General features: G+C 40.6%; 1 protein-coding gene across 1 annotated transcript; it reads right to left on the bottom strand.

Moving 5' to 3' along the window:
- Positions 1-358: 358 nt before the first annotated feature.
- LOC135702859 (uncharacterized) lies at positions 359-2,118 on the bottom strand. Its single transcript, XM_065223901.1, has 4 exons — positions 2,010-2,118; positions 1,621-1,853; positions 1,422-1,518; positions 359-1,363 (listed from the first exon to the last, which is right to left on the bottom strand). The coding sequence occupies exons 2-4, from the start codon at positions 1,835-1,837 to the stop codon at positions 784-786; spliced, it is 894 nt and encodes a 297-aa protein (XP_065079973.1). The 5' UTR covers positions 1,838-1,853; positions 2,010-2,118; the 3' UTR covers positions 359-783.
- Between the last annotated feature and the right edge of the window lie 17,807 nt (positions 2,119-19,925).

Raw genomic sequence — 19,925 nt, 5'->3', positions numbered from 1 at the left:
CCACGCCTACAGCTAAATGCGGTTTTGTATCCACGCTCTCGTGTTATTCGACCGGCTACTTGGTCTGTTAGAAACACTAGTTTTCTGTCAGATAACAAAGACCGTGATAACTTAGCAAGGAAACGCACCACAATCTCCTCAAACTGGCAATAAACTCCCCAAAGTTCCCCGAGAATCCCAAGCACGATCATCCTTTTAAATGGCATTCAAATATTAATAATACTTCAGCCAATTTCATATTTCACCCTTGTCTTTATTGTTTTGAATTTTGTATCAAGATGCAAGTCAATGATCATTACACATTTTCATTATCCCTACAATAACAGTACACATGTAGGAATCAGAACCTTCCATTGAATTTTATTTTTCAATCGCACCTGCTGCATGCAATTGTATATGTTTTTAATTACTGCCACGATTGTTGAGTGAATTTGAGTTTAAGCTTACGGCAGGACGAGTGACGAGTTCCTTAAATGCATTAATGTGTAGACATTTATTGTGTTGTGGTTATGTTATCAAAGTACGGCTCCTACGAAACTAAGGTCGCTCACGTTTCTACCTTAAAATACAATCTGCTAGTTCGAATAAAATTGCGGCAGCATTTCGTCCCAAAAGCTGATCAAAAAATTAGTTTGTATGCGATAAATAATACTTGCTGCAAATGCAATGTGTCTGTTTAGTTTTATGTTTTCCTTCAAATAAAGGTATTTTGTTCGTAGGAATCTCGGTTAGTTATCACTTTGAATAAAATGAAGATTGTAAAGCAATTCACTCTGCGCTTATTTAGTTCTTGATATCACTGATGCGTCGGCTGAGCGTTGTATTTTTCTTATTGAGCGTCCCGTTGCTGCGATGCGTCGGGTAGAGATTCAACGGTGCCAGGTTCGGATTTTCGATTCTGGTCGGTGATGAAACGATCGAACGGGTCCGGTTGAGCGATCCAATCACCTCCTGGGGCTCTTGGTAGCCGGAGTCCATGTCGTCAAAATTCTGGTACGATTCCATCAACGGCGTCGGGTCTTCGTAATCGTAATCGACAAAGCCGGAGTTTTCGAAGGAATTTTTGTTCTTGACGATTGTGTTCTGGTTCGACGGGATGTACTGTTCATGCTTGCGTCCGTAGTCGATGACTTCGTAATGGTCTTCCGGGTTGTAGTACGAGTCGGAAATGAAGTGCTGAGTTGTTCCGTGAGGAGTCAGAGTCGCCCACAGGGTGCGATTGTCCTGGGGCAGTTGGTGATTGGTGGGGTAGAGGATAGTTCCCGGCATGAATCCAGACTTGGCTGTGCCAAGCTGGGGTTCGTTCAACGCCGACAGTGGTGGATGCTTCAGATTGCTATCGTGGTATGAGTAGTTGTATGCACTGCAAAAGACAAACTTTAATTAAATGTTCCCGTTCCAACTGAGCGAACTTTTCATACTCTCTGCATTTGATCAGAATCATCGCCAGCAGAGCTCCCAGAAGTAGAACTCCCACACAGGACGAAACTAACACGAAGACCCATGTATCGTCCATTCCTGTGGTTATTGTTTTTCGAGTAAAATAGTGGAATGGGAAAAAAGAGTACAATTTAGCATCAAACCCTCTCCGTAGTAAAGAAATCGATATAAATTATTCACCATTTCCTGATAGCTCAATAAACTCCATTCCGGACTGTTCGTTCGCCTTAAGCGAGGGCTCGCACATGAAGGCTGCAATGCAGGACAGCGAACTGTTGGCCGGACGCGGTGCAATTGCATTCCGGGGCAGCAGAAACGACGACAACGGTGGCGGAGGCATCGACAGGATCATATCGGGCGGTGGCCCCAATTCGGAGCAATCGCCTAGACAACTCATACCTTCTGCGAATATCCTGTTGCAGCATTGCAAGTGAGGAAAAACGAAACAAACATCGATTTATCAGTGAAATATAACACCTTTGTCACTGTTTGCTAGCATTTCACTTGGGCCTTAACAGACGCCAACGTTATTGGAATTTTAAATAACTAAAACTTTGCTCAAAACTTACTTTTACTGACTTATTGCTCCAGGAATATCGATACACTCAAGGAATTTCCAACAGTTTGTGGAGAACTGGAAATTTTCACCACCAAACACAAAGGGGACGCATGCGCTGTCGTCAGCGCGCGCCTCTCGGTCACCCACTGTCTCACCTATTTGGCATACAATGTAATGCGATTGTTGGTGTGATAGCACAGCGAGATAGAGAGAGAGAGAGAGGGGGGGAGGCAGAGGGAAGTTTACGTTGTTTGCTGTTATTGATTTCGGAATTATGCTTGTAAAAGGACAACAGGCAAAACGGCAACGACACGAACGATATGGGTCTACGACTAACAGGCATGCAAAGGTGAAGTGCTTTGCGATGAAGCGATATGCGTATGACGCACTATTGCAGATGTTTTTTTTTAGAAAGTCTTCTCTAAAGAAACGAATGATTATTATATAAACATCAGAAATGGTTGTTTAAATCATAATGCAGAACCCATGTGAGCGCCATCACACAACTTGAAAGAAAATATAACTGCTAGCACTTATCAAACGACGCTTTATTAATTAAAAATACAATTCCCATAAAAATTAACAGCATGCATTCGTAATGGCTTTGATATGCAGTTAGCAATTCCATAGACAAAATTTAGAGTGGATCTTAGAATTTTGTAACAATGAGTAGGGGTCGACGGGGTTAGACGGCCAGCCTAAGCTTGAAGTAAGAAACTGTATAAAATTTCCGCGATAAATGTAGTGATTAATGATCTTTAGAGTACTTTCCCTAATTAAAGTCTGGAACACGCAAAAATTGGTCAAAAATGCATAAAAACCTGAAATGCTGCATTTTGAAGTTTAGTGTATTATACAATGGTTGCTATGATGAGTTTTCACCGTTTGCACTCCTTCAAAATGACGTCCAAGCAAGAGGAGCAGCTTGTCAAAATTTTGCTCGCGCAGCAAGAGAATCTGACGTTCTCGCACGTCAAGTTGACAAAATTGCTGGATGTGGCCAAATCGACCGTGCCAAACGTTTTAAAAGTGTTCGGGAAGCGTCTGTCAACCGCCAGGAAGCCTGGAAGTGGCGACAACGTAATCCGGACGTGGCAGCGACGACGAAGAAGATGGCGGTGAAATACAAGCGGAATCCTAACCTCTCCATCCGGGACGTCGCTGGCAAGCACAATGTATCCCATACTACTGTGCAGCGGGCCAAGAAACGCGCCGAGTTTTTTTTTTTTTTTTATAATGCGTTTATTTTTCCAGGCTCATTTGCCGTAGCTTTGCGGAGCCGATATTCATCGTTTGGGTACAAAATTACTTAAAACTAACGTTAGTAAAGCGGGGGCCGATTACTCGCGGCTTTCTCGAGGTTAGGGGTAACAAATTGTAACAAACGGGTGGCAGGGTAGGGATTGAGAACACAAGGTTTTTTAGAGCAATGTGCTCTTGATCTAGAACTAAGCGACATACTGGAGAAAAAGACAAACATGGGGGTACACCGATGGAGACCTAGCAACTTGAGAGAACACAAGATGACACTAACTACTAAATCCTCAGATCGATCCGTTTTAAAAACACATAAATTAAATTAAAATAATCGAGATCTCGGCTCGCCAAGATGTCTCTAACGGGCCGCATAGGTTGTTTTCCTCGGGCCCTAAGGGATGCGGATAACTCGGATCTAGCAACACAATGTAGGGTGCATGACCAAAGCACGTGGTCGATATCGTGATAGCCACTACCACAAGCGCACAAATTGCTGCCTGCGAGCCCGATTCGGAAGAAATGCGAGTCTAACGAGTAGTGATTGGACATGAGCCTTGTTATGACACGTATAAAGTCACGGCTCATGTCCAATCCTTTGAACCATGGCTTGTTCGATACCTGTGGGAGAATAGAATGTAACCATCTTCCCAGATCACTCTCATTCCATTTTTGTTGCCAGTTGGTGAGGACGTGCTGACGGGTAATTGAGAAAAATTCCGCAAAGGCGATTTGTCGATCAAAAATATCGCCTTCCATAGCGCCCACCTTAGCTAGCGAGTCCGCTTTCTCATTGCCCGGAATTGAGCAATGAGATGGGACCCAAACTAAGGTGATAGTATAGGAGCAGTTAGATAAAGTACTCAATTTAGCTCGGATTTCGGTCAGGAAATACGAGGAGTGCTTCATCGGCCTCATTGATCGAATAGCCTCCAACGAGCTAAGGCTATCAGTAAAAATAAAATAGTGATCAGATGGTAGTGAGGCAATTTGCTCTACTGCGTAAAATATGGCTGCTAGTTCCGCAACGTATACGGAACAGGGTTTTTGCAGTTGATATGAGGCGCTATGAAATTCGTTGAATACTCCAAATCCAGTGGAAGCGTTTATAGTTGACCCATCTGTGAAAAAACTCTTATTGTTACTAACATGGTGGTACTTGTTTGCAAAAATTAAGGGAACAACCATCGACCGATGGTGATCTGGTATTCCACGGATTTCTTGCAACATGGTCAGATCAAAATTTACAGAGGAACTATAAAAGTCTTGGAGGCAAACACGAGAGGAATTGAATGAAGAAGGGCCAATCTCCAGCGTCATGTAATCGTAATAGAGACTCATGAATCTTGTTTGAGGATTTCTGTCGAGCAGCTTCTCAAAGTTTTCTATTACCAATGGGTTCATTACTTCACAACGGATAAGAAACCGAAAGGACAGCTCCGCGAAACGATCTGTCAGTGGAAGAACACCCGCGAGTACTTCGAGGCTCATCGTATGCGTCGAGTGCATACAGCCAAGCGCGATTCGTAGGCAACGGTATTGAACTCGTTGCAGCTTCAAGATATGTGTTTTCGCCGCGGATTGAAAGCAGAAGCTACCGTACTCTAGAACCGACAAGATGGTTGTTCGATACAACCTGATCAGATCTTCCGGGTGTGCTCCCCACCAAGTTCCGGTAATTGTACGAAGAAAATTGATTCTTTGTTGGCATTTTTGTTTCACATACGCAATATGTTTTCCCCACGTGCTTTTGGAATCGAACCAGACACCTAAATACTTGAAAGATATACTTTGAGTGATTGTTCTACCCTTTAGTTGAAGCTGTAACTGTGCAGGATGATGCTTCCTAGAAAAAACAACCAACTCAGTTTTCTCCGGAGAGAATTCGATACCCAGCTTCATAGCCCAAGTAGACAAATTGTCTAAGGTATCTTGCAATGGTCCTTGCAGGTCCGGTGCACTTGGCCCTATAACGGACACAACGCCGTCATCTGCAAGCTGCCTTAGCGAGCAATTTTCATCAAGACAACCATCAATGTCTTTTACGTAAAAATTATAAAGAAGGGGGCTTAAACATGAGCCCTGGGGGAGACCCATGTAACTAATTCGTGAAGTTGTCGAGTTTCCATGAGAAAAGCTCATATATTTCTCAGACAACAAGTTGCTCAAATAGTTGTTCATAATTGGTGAAAGCCCACAATCGTGGAGTTTATCCGAAAGGACATCGATACAAACAGAATCAAAAGCCCCCTTAATATCCAAGAAAACTGAACCCATTTGCTGTTTTTGCGCATAGGCCAGTTGAATTTCAGTTGAAAGCAACGCAAGACAGTCGCTCGTTCCTTTGCCTCTCCGAAATCCAAATTGCGTATCTGAAAGTAAACCATTCGACTCGACCCATTTGTCTAGACGAAAAAGAATCATTTTCTCCAACAATTTCCGTATACAGGACAGCATCGCGATGGGACGGTACGAGTTATAATCCGACGCGGGTTTACCGGGTTTTCGAATGGCGATAACTCTTACTTCCCTCCAATCATCCGGAACAATGTTGTGCTCCAGAAATTGATTGAATAAGTTCAACAAGCGTCTCTTCGTGACGTCTGGGAGATTTTTGAGCAAGTTGAACTTGATTCTATCCATTCCTGGAGCTGAGTTGTTACATGAAAGGAGAGCAAGTGAGAATTCCACCATCGAAAACGGGGAATCTATTTCGTTATTACCCGACGGACGATCACGAACGTTGGTTTGAACCGGTACCGAATCCGGGCAAACTTTCCGCGCGAAGCTGAAAATCCATCTGTCCGAGTACTCCTTGTCTTCATTAATCGGTGATGACGCGTTTCGCATTCTCCTGCCGACATTCCAGAGTGTTCTCATGGAAGTCTCTCGCGACAAACCATCGACGAACCGACGCCAGTATCCGCGTTTTTTTGCTTTAATTAAGTCCTTAAAGGTTTTCTCGAGGTCGGTGTACCGCTCGAAATCCCCGACCTTACCGTGTTTGCGGAAGCGTTTAAACGCGGCGGACTTCTCGCTGTTCGCGTCGGTGCAATCCTTATCCCACCACGGGGTGGGAGGTCGCTTGCGGACGGAAACACCCGGAACACGTTTCGTCTGTGCTCGCAGCGCACAATCGATGATGACACGCGCGAGAAAGGAGTACTCGTCCAGCGGAGGAAGTACGTCAACCGATTGACTGGCATCAAGAACCGCGGACGCGAATTTTCGCCAGTCAATGTTTTTCGTAAGATCGTACGCGATGTCGACCGAGCGAGTAGAAGATGAACCATTGGTAATAGAAATTTTGATTGGCAAATGGTCACTACCGTAGGGATCTTGAATTACTTTCCACGAGCAATCCAACGATAGTGAACTCGAACAAAGTGAGAGGTCTAATCTGCTTATTTTTGCTGGAGGTTTGGCTACTCGTGTTGCTTCCCCGGTGTTCAGAATTGTCATTTTGAAGAAGTCGCACATGTCGTATATCAAGGTTGAGCGGTTGTCGTCGTACAGTTCCCCCCAGCCTGTACCGTGAGAGTTAAAATCTCCCAAGATCAACCGTGGCTCCGGCATAGCCGTGCAGATATCCGCGAAACTTTGACGAGAGATCGCGGTTTTCGGTGGAAGATATACTGAGGCAATACTGAGGCATTTACCTCGAATATTAACCTGACATGCAACTACTTCAATGCCTGTCACTGAAGGCAGATCGATTCTATAGAAGGAATGGAGCTTGTTGATCCCCAGAAGCACCCCTCCATACGAATCTGCGCGGTCAAGGCGTATAATGTTGAAATCGTGGAAAGCAAGATCGTTGTCTGAAGAGAGCCATGTTTCACAAAGGGCAAATGCATCAGAAAGTGAGTTGTTAACTAAAAATTTAAATGTGTCAAGTTTTGGCATAAGACTTCTACAGTTCCACTGAAGAACAGAGATCATATCCCCGACCTCATTCGGAGAATTATCCATCAAAGGATATGATCGATGCAAGGAAGGACCACCTAGAAGCTAGTTGCTTCAAAAGAGTTTTCACCATTGGCAGCACTAAATTAATAATGCTCCTCGTTGAGTCAGAGACATTGAATATACTGAAGAAGCTATCCACAATACCAGAAAACGTGAACATGGGAGCATGTTCTTGCTGATTATTCAGCTGATTTTCTGGCCGAAAAACTGGAACATCTGGGGTTTTAGATGATCCTGGAAGTGACGGAAAGTTCTTGTCATAATTACAAGGTTTATAACCCGGTGGAATGGGTTTCGGTGAATTTCCGTTACTTCTTGATTTTTCCAAGGTGGAAGGGTGGTCCGTACGAGTGGCCTTACGAGGCTTTTCGGTGGTGTGTTTTTTTGCTCGTTTTCTCGTATTGCCTTTAAAGACAAACGGACTATCCTCACCGACCTCTGAGTCAGAGTCTAGATCATCAACTGGCAAAATGGAGAACGTGTTACTGCTTTTTGGTGTGGTCTGAGAAGATGAAGCGGTATTCTTCAAGAGTTCTGCTAGAGTTCTCTTGGAGCGAGCTTGCAGAGACCGCTTAAGTTTTTCTCCCTGCTGTTTATACCTCGGGCAGTCAGTCAGGGTATGTAGGCTTTCCTTGCAGTACACGCATTTTGGAGGAGCACCGCAAGGGCCCTCTTGATGTTGCTCGCCACACTGATCGCAGCGTGGTTTGTTCGAGCAGTAGTCCGATGTATGACCAAGTTGTTTGCATTTCGAGCAGTTCATTACCCGAGGTACAAACAGACGTACAGGCAGCCGAACCTTGCCAATAGCGACGTAGTGAGGTAACGCTGAACCCGAAAAGGTCACACGAAACGAGTTTGACAAGGAATACGTTTTTTTGGAGCCTACTACGGATACTGACTGCATTTGAAGGCAGTCCAATATCTTCACCTTCGGCAGGGCACGGTTTTTAAAGATTCCGAAGGAATCGGGACCCAAGAAATCATCACTAGTCAAACTCGCTTCGGTGACCACTCCTTCAATTTCTACCTCACTACTGGGTATGTAGACTCGGTATTCCAATGAAAAAAGCTCGCACGCAACAATTTGGTTAGCCTGCTTCCGGTCATCAACGGTAACGCGCAGTTTTATTGGTGTTACCTTGAAAATATCGGTAACGGCCGAAAAATGTGTTGTTAGATCCTTAGAGATCCTCGGAATGTTCAAAGGTTTTTGTTTGGGCCGGAAAAAAACAACCCATGGGCCTTTCGAGGCTTCTGGGTAAGCCTTTAGGCGGGGGAGCGCAGAGGTTTTCGGGGGCAATGGTGTGGGGGGTGCAGGTGGACGAGGAGGAGATGGTGGGGGAGAGGGTTGTGGGCGAAATCTTTTCTTGGGATATGCTCCAGTATTTTTGCTGGAGAGCGAGTCAACTGGAACGTCAAGGGTTTCCATTTCCACAACTTCCTCGAGACTTTCGTGTGAGGTGGAATTAAGAGTTTCGTCGTCTGAGATGGCAAGCGACCATCCCCCGCCTTTATCATTTTCATCCATTGCGGTTAAATATCGCCGCAATGGTGTTTTTGGTAAATATTTTACAAATAATTACAGTAATTTCAAATAATATCAAAAATAGAAAAACAAAAATGCAAAAATAAACAAAAAAAAAATGATATAGTTTTACTCTACTAAAGAGTAATATGAAAGAAACAAAAAAAAACAAACCAAGAAAAAAAAAATAGAAGAAAAAAAAAATATATATATACTGAAAAAAAAAATTTGGATCACCCTAACTATACTCTACTTAAAAATAGTACGAGAAAAAAAAATCAAGAAAAAAAAATTATAGATATATACTATTTACAAGATTTTGGATCACCCTAATTATGACCCAGCCTAATCTAATACTGGACCATGCGGGAAGATGCGATACTGGTGAAAACAAAGCGACACGGTATACCTATTGCACTGAGGCGGCAGATGACTGGTGCGATGCTATTGTATTCCCCAACGGCTGTTGGGTCGATAGCCTTGCAGCTGGTATGCCTCTTTCGCCTCGGTAGGCAATTTAACGTGCTTTCGTTGTTGCTATCAATGGGCCGATAGTGGTGATGATTTTACAGATGTTGATGTTAAAGCTGGACCGTAATCAAAGCGCTCGGCGTATGATTAACGGCTTCCTCACTCGCGCACTAGTTGTCTTAACACTATGCCAACTAACTTTGGCGAGAAAAAACCCTCGCGTGGGGAAAAACTCAAAAACTCAAAAACTAGTGTCGTACAACGAGACCGATGCGACTTGACCGGCTCAGCGTGCGAGACGGAATGAAAACGCGCCGAGTTGTCGACGTTTAAAAAGGTGAAGGTCACGAACCAAGATTACAAACAAAACACGTCGGCAAAGCAGCGGTCCCGAAAGCTGTATACGAATCCGCTCACAAAGTTCGACTGTGTCGCCATGGACGACGAAACTTATGTGAAGACGGGTTTCAAGCAGCTTCCAGGACAGTAGTTTTATACCGCATCAGGAAAAGGGAAGGTGGCTGAAATTTTCAAAACCATCAAACTATCGAAGTTCCCGAAAAAAATCCCGTATGGCAGGCTATATGCACGTGTGGTCTAAAAAGCGGGATTTTCATTACTACGGGAACCATCATTTAAGAGATCCACGTCCAGGAGTGCCTGTAAAAGCGGCTGCTACCATTCCTAAAGCAACATAATAGACCTGTGCTGTTCTGGCTGGACTTGGCAAGCTGCCACTATGGGAAAAAGGCAATCGAGTGGTACGATGCGAACAACGTGGTTGTGGTACCACAACCCTCCCAACAGCCCTGAATTTCGCTATATCGAACGGTATTGGGCCTTGGTCAAACGAAATCTAAAAAAAAAAAAAAAAAAAAAAACTACAAGGCACAGCTATGGGGCTGCACGCAATGGTGACGTAGGACTACGTGGGATTATATAATAAATCTTATTTGTTAACTGCAGCAGGAGCTTGTGTTTTGTGTAGGAATAGGAATTTGAGCGGGGTTTTCTCTGTTTATACTCTTTAGGATGACGCGCTTGACATAGATGGCCCACAGCGACTCACGAAGAGCTACTGATTCCGATTAATAGCTGTGCGGCTTATTCCTCCTTCTATGGATGCGCATGTTGGCTGCAGCTCGATGCTTGCAGGCAGCCTTTCGTTGTTTACTGGAAAACACCACCACTCACCACGCGGTGATTGAATAAACGTTTGGTGAGACCGGATGGAATTCAACTTTGAAATCTGTGTTAGGGAAATTGCTTTTAACCACTTGTAAGTAACGAGAAGAGGGTTTAAAGTATGTGTTTGACTCATAAAACCTGTCAATTTTGCTTTCAGAGCGTCACAATAAGCGATCTTATGATTCGTGAGCGTTCACTCAGAGTGAGCACTCACGAGTCGTAAAATTGCTGATTGTGACGCACTGAAAGCAATATTGACAGATTTTATGTGTTAAACACATACTTCACGTCCTCATCTTGTAACTTACAAGTACTTATTATCACTATACCATCTCATGATTTCATAATTCTGAAAAAAAAAAAAAATTAATTGGAAATGAGTGGAAGTAACCCTGCGTCTCCTTTCCAAACAATTTCCAGCCATTGCGCCCTAGTCTTATTATCCTCCTGTTTTTGTGCTACTTGCCGTCCGAGAGTAGTATCTGAAGGAGGCTTCAGAAACCAGTTTCCTACCTAGCACCTTCTAATCGAAATTGTTACCCATAAGCCTCGAGCCCGTCACGAGTAATTGGTACCCAATACTAACCTAGAACTACTGCTGTTTAAAATGTAAATTCAAACATAACTGATTTTTGGCTCCGCATAGTGTTACACACGACTGAGCACAGTTAAAAAAAAATTGTAGCTCAGGAACGGAAAAACAAACAATGCTGGATAAAAAAAACATAACATATATACTAATATCAACATGAAGCTTTAGTGGGATAATTTATTACCTACACGGAAACAAATCCGATTAAACTTTTATGAATTAAAAATCATGAAATGAAAAAAACTTGCCATCCCATGAAATCGTAACAATGATTCATGATTTCGTCATGTAAATTCATGATTTCATAATGTAGTGGAATCAATACAGCTACAAGCGTTACACGTACTTGGCAAACCGTGTTCATAAATAGCACTACATAGGTTTCTATTATACGCCTTGTGTACAAGTACTGATAGTCTAGTGGGCAAAGTATGGGTTAAATGATCTCAAGGTTCTTGGTTCGAAAAAAGTCTGTGGTTTCATTTTATTCTTTTACATTTTTTGGTTAAAAGTTAAACCCATGAATTTAGCTCATGACTTCGACTCGGATGATTCATGATTTTGGGAATGTTTGCTGCGTTACGCAAAAGTTGCTCATGATACCATGAATATTATTCATGGCGTATTTTCATAACATGAAAATTCGCTGTGTTCATGGAATCATGAGTCATTTTTCTCATTTTGTAGATCGGATTTTTTTTCCCGTGTAGGGAAATTAATGACCCTTCGCCCAATTTCAACTTTTATTCAGATTTTCACACTGCCGTACTCTAGCGAAACTATCAACCTACTCTCTTCAGAACTTTCACTAGCTAATAAATTATCGTACTAAAGCTTCATGTTGATATAAGTGTAGCATTTCCAACCAACTCTGAAAATCTTAAACTTCACGTATGAATGACGAAAAATACTTTGAATACAATCAATGGTTTTCAATGTAAAATCACGATTAAAGTTCGAATCCACCTTTAAAAAATATTCAATTTAATCCAAAGGTCAGACCAATTGTTCAAAAGTTATGGTTTAAAAATAAAAATAAAAATAAGGAAATATGTATGCTGATTTTTCGGACCTTCTTAACACGTCCGACACTAAAATGTGGGTCTAATTTTTTTCGATGAGGATCATAATTACCATACTCAACTCTTTCTATTTTCTATGGAATTAATCAGTAGTGCCGTACCACTTCGTTGGACTACTAAAATTGAAAATTCCATAGTCTAGTGCAAAAGTTTTTAAAAACTAATAGCAATTAATCTTATAAACAAAGAAGATCATTTTGAAATACTAGTGGAAGCGTCTTATTTACATTGCTCTTAAACCGTACAACGAAACAGCGTGGAACCTTATCGCACAGTAGATTTTCCAATCTTGATGGAATGAATAAACCGTAAACCAAAATCAACCCATCCATCGCACCCGAGAAAGGATTAAACCTGCCCTGCATCACAAACCGGAGACGTCTTGAAACGGCACGCTTCAGTGCAATCTATATGTTTTGATATGAGAAGGGGAAATCATTTAATGGGGTGCGTGTACGTGTGCCATGCTCTGTAGTAATGATCAGAAGTCAGCGTAAACAGTTTGTGCATAACAAAGAAGTGATAACCAGTAGCAGAATGCTGAAGGGGAAATACATGGTTACCTCTTTGAGAGGATAATCTTCTTTATTTCTCTTTAAACTAAAAAATGTCTTACTCAAACTTTTTGTTCATTGTCTTCTTACCTTTTTGCATATGGCACTGTTCAAAAATTCAAAAGCTATACTAATGGAAAATTTTCTTAGCTTCACCTTAGCAGAATATAGTTGTTGAGCCAAACGTCAAATAAAATAGTTATTAATTGTTTAATAGATTGATAATCTTATGGTATGATCAAGCAGCTGTTTTGTGAGCAACACTGTATCTTGCAGTGTGACATAGTAGCCATGATTTTTGTGCTCTATTCCAAGCGCCAAAAACACCAATGTTGTCTGCTGAACAGTTGATTGAGCATAATCGTAAGACATTAGTGGCTTGAATTATTGATAACTTTTGATGCTTACATTATATTGAAAAGTGGTCCAGGACAAAGTTATAGCTGAGAAAATTTTCTACGAGCTCAGTTATCATTTTTTTAAACAAAGCGATATGGTAAATTGTTAGATAGATATGAACAAAACATTTGGTTTTCTTATATAATTTCCATATAAACTTCAAATGGTTTGTGCGAAGTCAGTTTCTTATCAAATGAGTTCAAATTTTGGGACCGATTTGGAACCATTTGAGCATTGTCAAAATTTGCATCAGTCTAGTGCAGCAACTTGCAGCAACTTGCATCATCCCTCTCCAAAGGGGGAGTTTGATAAAGAGAGATGATAAAACCGATTTGTACCTTTCTAAAGTTGTCCTAGCTCGCTTTCTACTCTCTATATGCAATTTCCACACTGCCGTACTATAAACGGAACTATCAGTTCTATACCCAAGTAACATTGCAAGCTTTGTAGAGGTTTTATAGCATTCTACAAGCCTAAATCATGGTCTACATAACCCTCATAAAACCAAAATTGCTACTTGGGTACTTTCATCTCCTCATCTATCGTATAAAAATTGCCACTTTAGTCTGTTATTTGAAATTAGCATCTTTAACTAAATAGATTCAGCTATCACTTTGCCGCAACGCGTCAGATCTGGATCTAATGTCGCCACAGAACTACAAATATGTTCAATTTTACTATTACAAAACATCAAATTTTTGGAAGCACCTGTTGGAAAGTGAGACGCCAGTTAAAATTGTTCAAAATAATAGCAGTTGTTGATTTGAATTTTTATGTACTACAAATATTTTAAACATTTTTAACTATTATGTACATTTGTTAATTGGGTGGGGATTGTTAGAATTTTGAGAAATGTAAATTTAAAATCTCAAAATCTAGCTGAAAGGCGAATTATTAGTACTATTATTATTTAAAAAAAAATTACCTCACTTGTGTCTCACTTTCCGGCAGGTGCTTCCAAAAATTTGGTATTTTGTTATTGTAAAATTGAACATATTTGTAGTTCTTTGGTGACCGTTTCAGCTCAATTGATCTTAAGAAAACAAAGTTACAACTCGTCAAAGTTGACCATTTTGTATGGAAATTGGCATGCGCTGCTATTATATTGAACACAGGTGTAAATTGACATGTTAATGTTAATCATTCAGCTTGAGAAAATACACACATATTGTTAAGGAAGCATTTGAAGGGCACTTGAGGCTTATGAAATGAATAAATTAGAGATAAATTGTTTTTAAACAAATAAAAAAATCTATTAGGCATTAATATTTTTATAAATATGAATGAGAGTATCTAATTCATAAACAGAGATACAGAAATTTATTATAAATTAGCTTTAAAATGACTTTCATTCAATTTTAAATAAAAAAGTTAGAGTTAAAAGGTGGTATCAAAGGGTTACCTTAATTTAAATAAATTGTGCTAGTACTTTAATTTCAATATATAAATGTTCGGTGTCTTCGCTTAAGGTTTTGGACTTTTAAAGTCACTTCTCTTGGTGGTTTTAAACATAACAGTGGTCCTCAAATTAGTTTAAATTAAACACCAACTTTCTTCTATCAAAAATAAATAAATGCAATGTTCAGCAAAGTTGTAACTATGCTAAATTCAAGCTACATTTGATCTACTCTTAACTTGTTTAAGTGCAATTTTTGGGAATTGATTTAGGGTGTTACTGAAGAACAAAAAAAAATATTAAAACTATTTTTTTTTTTTCATTTTGAATGCCTCATGAAAGTCATCTTGGAAACGTTTCATTCACTATTTTCTCGCTTTGATGTCTAAAAATTATCAAGTTCACCTTGAAATAGTCAGTATTATATACACTGTACTTCAAAATTAAATAAATCGTAGAACATCAATTTTTAGTAAAGTGTTTGATCTTTTTTTGTCTCGCAATAATTATGTGTCCATGATAGTGGGCTTTCACCAATTATGAACAACTATTTGAGCAACTTGTTGTCTGAGAAATATATGAGCAGACATGAAAATTGGTAGACATGAAAATTGGTAGCTAAGGCAACTTGCAAATGACGACATTGTGTCCGTTATAGGACCAAGTGCACCGGACCTGCAAGGACCATTGTAAGGTACCTTAGACAATTTGTCTACTTTGGCTATGAAGCTGGGTATCGAATTCTCTCCGGAGAAAACTAAGTTGGTTGTTTTTTCTAGGGAGCATCATCCTGCACAGTTACTGCTTCAACTAAAGGGTAGAACAATCACTCAAAGTATATATTTCAAGTATTTAGGTGTCTGGTTCGATTCAAAATACACATGGGGAAAACATATTGCGTATCTGAAACAAAAATGCCAGCAAAGGATTAATTTTCTTCGTAAAATTACCGGAACTTGTTGGGGAGCCTACCCGGAAGCTCTGATCAGATTGTACCGAACAACCATCCTTTCGGTTCTAGAGTACGGTAGTTTCTGCTTTCAATCCGCGGCAAAACACACATATCCTGAAGCTGCAACGGGTTCAATACCGTTGCCTCCGAATCGCGCTTGACTGTATGCACTCGACGCATACGATGAGCTTTGAAGTACTCGCGGGTGTTCTCTCACTGACAAATCGTTTCGCCGAGCTCGATCTGTTGTGAAGTAATGAATCCTTTCGTATTAGAACACTTTAAGAAGCCACTCGACAGAAATCCTCAAACAAGATTCATGAGTCTCTATTACGAGTACATGACGCTGGAGGTTGGTCCTTCTTCATTAATCCCCAATCGTGATTGCTTTCAAGCCTTCTATAGTTATTCTTTAAATTTTGATCTGACCATGATGCAAGAAATCCATGGAATACCAAATCACCATCGGTCGATGGTTGTTCCCTCAATTTTTGCAATCAAGTACCACCATATAAGTAACGATAAAAGATTTTTCACCGATGGGTCAACCATTAATGCTTCCACTGGATTTGGTGTATTTAATCAATTTCATAGCGCCTCATATAAACTGTAGAAACCATGCTCCGTGTACGTTGCGGAACTCGCAGCTATATTTTACGCAGTAGAGCGAATTGCCTCACTACCTTCTGACCATTATTTCATTTTTACGGATAGTCTTAGCTCATTGGAGGCTATTCGTTCAATGAGGCCGATGAAACACTCCTCGTATTTCCTGCCTGAAATACGATCTAAACTGAGTGCTTTATCTAGCTGCTCCTATAGTATCACCGTACCTTGGGTCCCATCTCATTGCTCAATTCCGGGTAATGAAAAAGCGGCCTCGTTGGCTATGGAAGGCGATATTTTTGAGCGACAAATCGCCTTCAACGAATTTTTCTCCATTGCTCGTCAGCAAGTCCTCATCAGTTGGCAACAAAAATGGAATGATGGTGAATTGGGAAGATGGTTACATTCTATTCTCGAACAAACCATGGTTCAAAGGGTTGGACATGAGCCGCGACTTTATACACGTTATATCAAGGCTTATGTCCAATCACTGCTCGTTAGACTCGCACTTCTATCGAATTGGGCTCTCAGACAGCAATTTATGTGCGTGTGGCAGTGGTTATCACGATATCGAGCATGTTGTTTGGTCATGTACCTTACACCGTGTTGCCAGATCTGAATTATCCACATCCCTCAGGGCCTGAGGAGAACAACCCGCGATACCCGTTAGAGATGTCTTGGCGAGCCGAGATCTCGACTATTGCAATTTAATTTATGTGTTTTTAAAACGGTTAGATCTGAGGATTTAGTAGTTAGTGCCATCTTGTGTTCTCCCAAGTTGTTAGCTGCCCATCGGTGTACCCCCATGTTTGTCTTTTTCATCAGAGTATCACTTAGTTTGAGATCAAGAGCACATTGCTCTCCAAACCTTGTGTTCACAATCCCTACCATGCCATCCATTTGTTACAATTTGTTACCCCTAACCTCGAGATAGCCGCGAGTAATCGGCTCCTGCTTTACTAACGTTAGTTTTAAGTAATTTTGTAATCTAATCAATGAATATCGGCTCCGCAAAGCTATAGAAAATGAGCCTGGAAAAAATAAACGCATTATAAAAAAATTATAGTTCTGCAAACTTTCAAGAAATAAGGTATAGCACTATGGTTATGTTTAAACATAATTACTTTATTCATCCTTTTCCCTTTATACAAATGCCCACACCTTTGCCTTGACAAGGCTCATTAGATTTTGGGCAATGGTGGAGCCAACTTTCGACAGTTTCAACCAGTCTTTCTTCAAATCCAGTTTACTCAGTGACCTTGTGGCGACCGATTTCGCCTACTGAGTAGAAAATCATGGGTTAAATCCCGAACTCCTTCACATCATAGAGCTATACCTTAAATCAACTTTATATAATAATATTATATAAAGCGTACTGATATTGAAGAGACGGGTACGTAAAAGAAGTAATAGGGTAGTGCGCTACTATGTCGTAATCGTCCATTTTCTTTCTATCGATCAGAAAAGATCAATAATATTAATGATTTCCCCGTGCAAAAATCAATAATAGGTTTGTTCCGATGCGTTAGTTCATTAGCTACAACATAAATCCTATTAGAGCGCATTGTATGAATATTTACGCTCATTGTTCTCAAAACAAAAGAAGCGCTCCTATGGAATCCCCTTCTTCTAAGTTTATCCATAGGACGTATAAAATCGTGGCGATTCAATGCGTTTGGACGGAATTGAATCTCGTAGGACGAATTTAGAATCAAGAAGCAGTATTAGATTTTGAACAATATCTCGTCAATGTGTGGCTCTTTATCAAATCCAACGGTACGTATGGAAAGGTGAATAAATTTAAAAGTCATCTTTGACAGAAATTTTTATTTTTTTATCAAACCCGTTCAAAAAAGAGAGGTAAAGCGCGGGCTTTGCTTAGTAGGACGGAAATTAGATCAAAAACCCTATATGAGATTTAGAAAAGACGCGTTGATCGGAAATCCATATCAAAACCTTCCCAAGAGAAGTTGTTGTCGGTGAGGTCGCCTATCGGTATCGAAACCTAATAACAACTTTATAGGAAAGTTTGAACATACTGAGAGGTAAGCACATATCATCGGTGAGAGACATGTGTGTGAGAAAATTTGCGAAAAAATCTAAGGGCACCGGTGGGATTCTACGGCCCGGTGGTCGGAGGTGAGGCCGGCAGCTCAAAATGTTAGAGTCATACTGTACTGGACATATTTCAGCATGTAAGATGAATAACAAAAAATGAGCTGTGTTTGTTCACATCGACTGATACTGAGTGGTTGCGGTACAAGCACATATCGTCGATAATAGACGATTGTTGTGTATCAGAGAACGCTTGCGCAAAAAGACTAGGGTGGGGAACGGATTCGAAACTCAAATGTCATTAGCCAAATACATCCGTAGACCATAGGTCCACCGTTGTATAATTGGCAATGCACCCGTGTACTGAATGGGAATTGTGGGTTCGAATCCCACCGGTGCCCTTAGATTTTTTCGCAAATTTTCTCACACACATGTCTCTCACCGATGATATGTGCTTACCTCTCAGTATGTTCAAACTTTCCTATAAACAATTAAATTGACTGCAAAGTCGCTAAACCGTAAAACCTAATAACAACAAGTTAAACGGACATTTTATCGTGATTGCTCTGTGATATTTGTAATACAAGGAGCTCGGTGGCCTATTAATATCCGATTTTGTTTACTGAGCAGAAGTCCATGGGTTCAAACCCAAGCTCCTTTGCGCTATTAATCGTTAGGACATCAATTCAGCATATCGTTCACCATAACTAATCCTGCTGTAATTCCAACCCTTTTATCCAACATCGTGGAAGTGCAGAGGTGTTCTCGGCTTTCTTTAAAGTGGGTATTACCATAGAGGTAACTCTAAGACTACTGGGTCCCGAAGAAAATCATTATTATTTTTGGCTCACTCAGTACCAGAACAACGGTCCCAAGCAGTCCCAAGCTATTTCACTCACCCCTGCATGTTCTGCATGAATCCACACACCCCTGATGTTATCTGTCAAACTTTCATAGCGAATCAAAACAAACATAGTGTAGTAATAGAATTTCAGCTAGAATAGGGTACGTTAATCGTTTGCTTGGGACCAATAGGCTACTAAAGTGGTGAGCCAATTTAAAATCGTTAGTTTCGTATTGATTGTTGGTATTACTATAGAGGTAACTCTAAGACTAGAAGGTCCCGAAGAAACGTGCTCAACTTTTTGGCTCAGCTCTGGTACTCTCTTCGGTCCCAAGCTAATCGATTCACCCCTCGAAAAATAGAAAAAATCCACTAACCCCTCATTTTATCTGTCAAACTTTCATAGCGAATCAAAACAAACATTGTGTAGTACTAGAATTTCGACTAGAATGGGGTACGTTAATCGTTTGCTTGGGACCAATAGGCTAGTCAAGTAGTGAGCCAATTTAAAATCGTTAGTTTCGTATTGATTGTTGGTATTACGTCAACATATTCCTACCCATTCCTTTCTTGACCAGCATTTCATGAGGGGCTGAAAAATGATTTTATAAAACTAATTTTTTTTACTGATTTCTGTCTGAACATCGTTTGACATGGGCATCGTAAAAATTAAAGAACAAAATAATCCTGAGTACGGCTCTGAGTGCATCGTTCAAAAGCACCAGCAAGAGGAACCAATAGAGGAAGCGATGGAGGTGCCGTTCGAAGAGGTGGTGACAATGGACGTTGCGTTGCCGGAGGAAGAAGAGAACAAACAAGAGCAAGCAAACGAAGCCCATCCATTTGTGTTCAAGTTTCCAAGCGACAAATATTATTACACTGGAACCTCCATGTACGAACCAAACCGGTGGTTCGTAAATCGAATAAGTGCGTAAAAAACTCATTATTTTGGATTTACCTCCGTCATAAAAAAAAACTCGTTATTTGGGATTTTCTTCTTAAAAAGAAGTTTTTGAAAATATTGTTAAATACCCAA

This window comes from Ochlerotatus camptorhynchus, unplaced genomic scaffold (genome assembly GCF_037179485.1).
Source record: "Ochlerotatus camptorhynchus isolate MF236.1 unplaced genomic scaffold, CSIRO-AGI_Acam_v1.1 ptg000202l, whole genome shotgun sequence".
NCBI classification, from domain to species: Eukaryota; Metazoa; Arthropoda; class Insecta; order Diptera; family Culicidae; genus Ochlerotatus; species Ochlerotatus camptorhynchus.
This window is presented reverse-complemented; position numbering and strand designations above follow the sequence as displayed.

Bases quoted from the DNA above. Each gene is read 5' to 3' on its own strand.
- LOC135702859 (XM_065223901.1), bottom strand. From the start codon at position 1,837: ATGAGTTGTCTAGGCGATTGCTCCGAATTGGGGCCACCGCCCGATATG. The intron at 1,519-1,620 runs GTGAATAATTTA...CAATAACCACAG, and splicing joins TATTGAGCTATCAGGAAATG to GAATGGACGATACATGGGTC. The intron at 1,364-1,421 runs GTATGAAAAGTT...TGTCTTTTGCAG, and splicing joins ATTCTGATCAAATGCAGAGA to TGCATACAACTACTCATACC.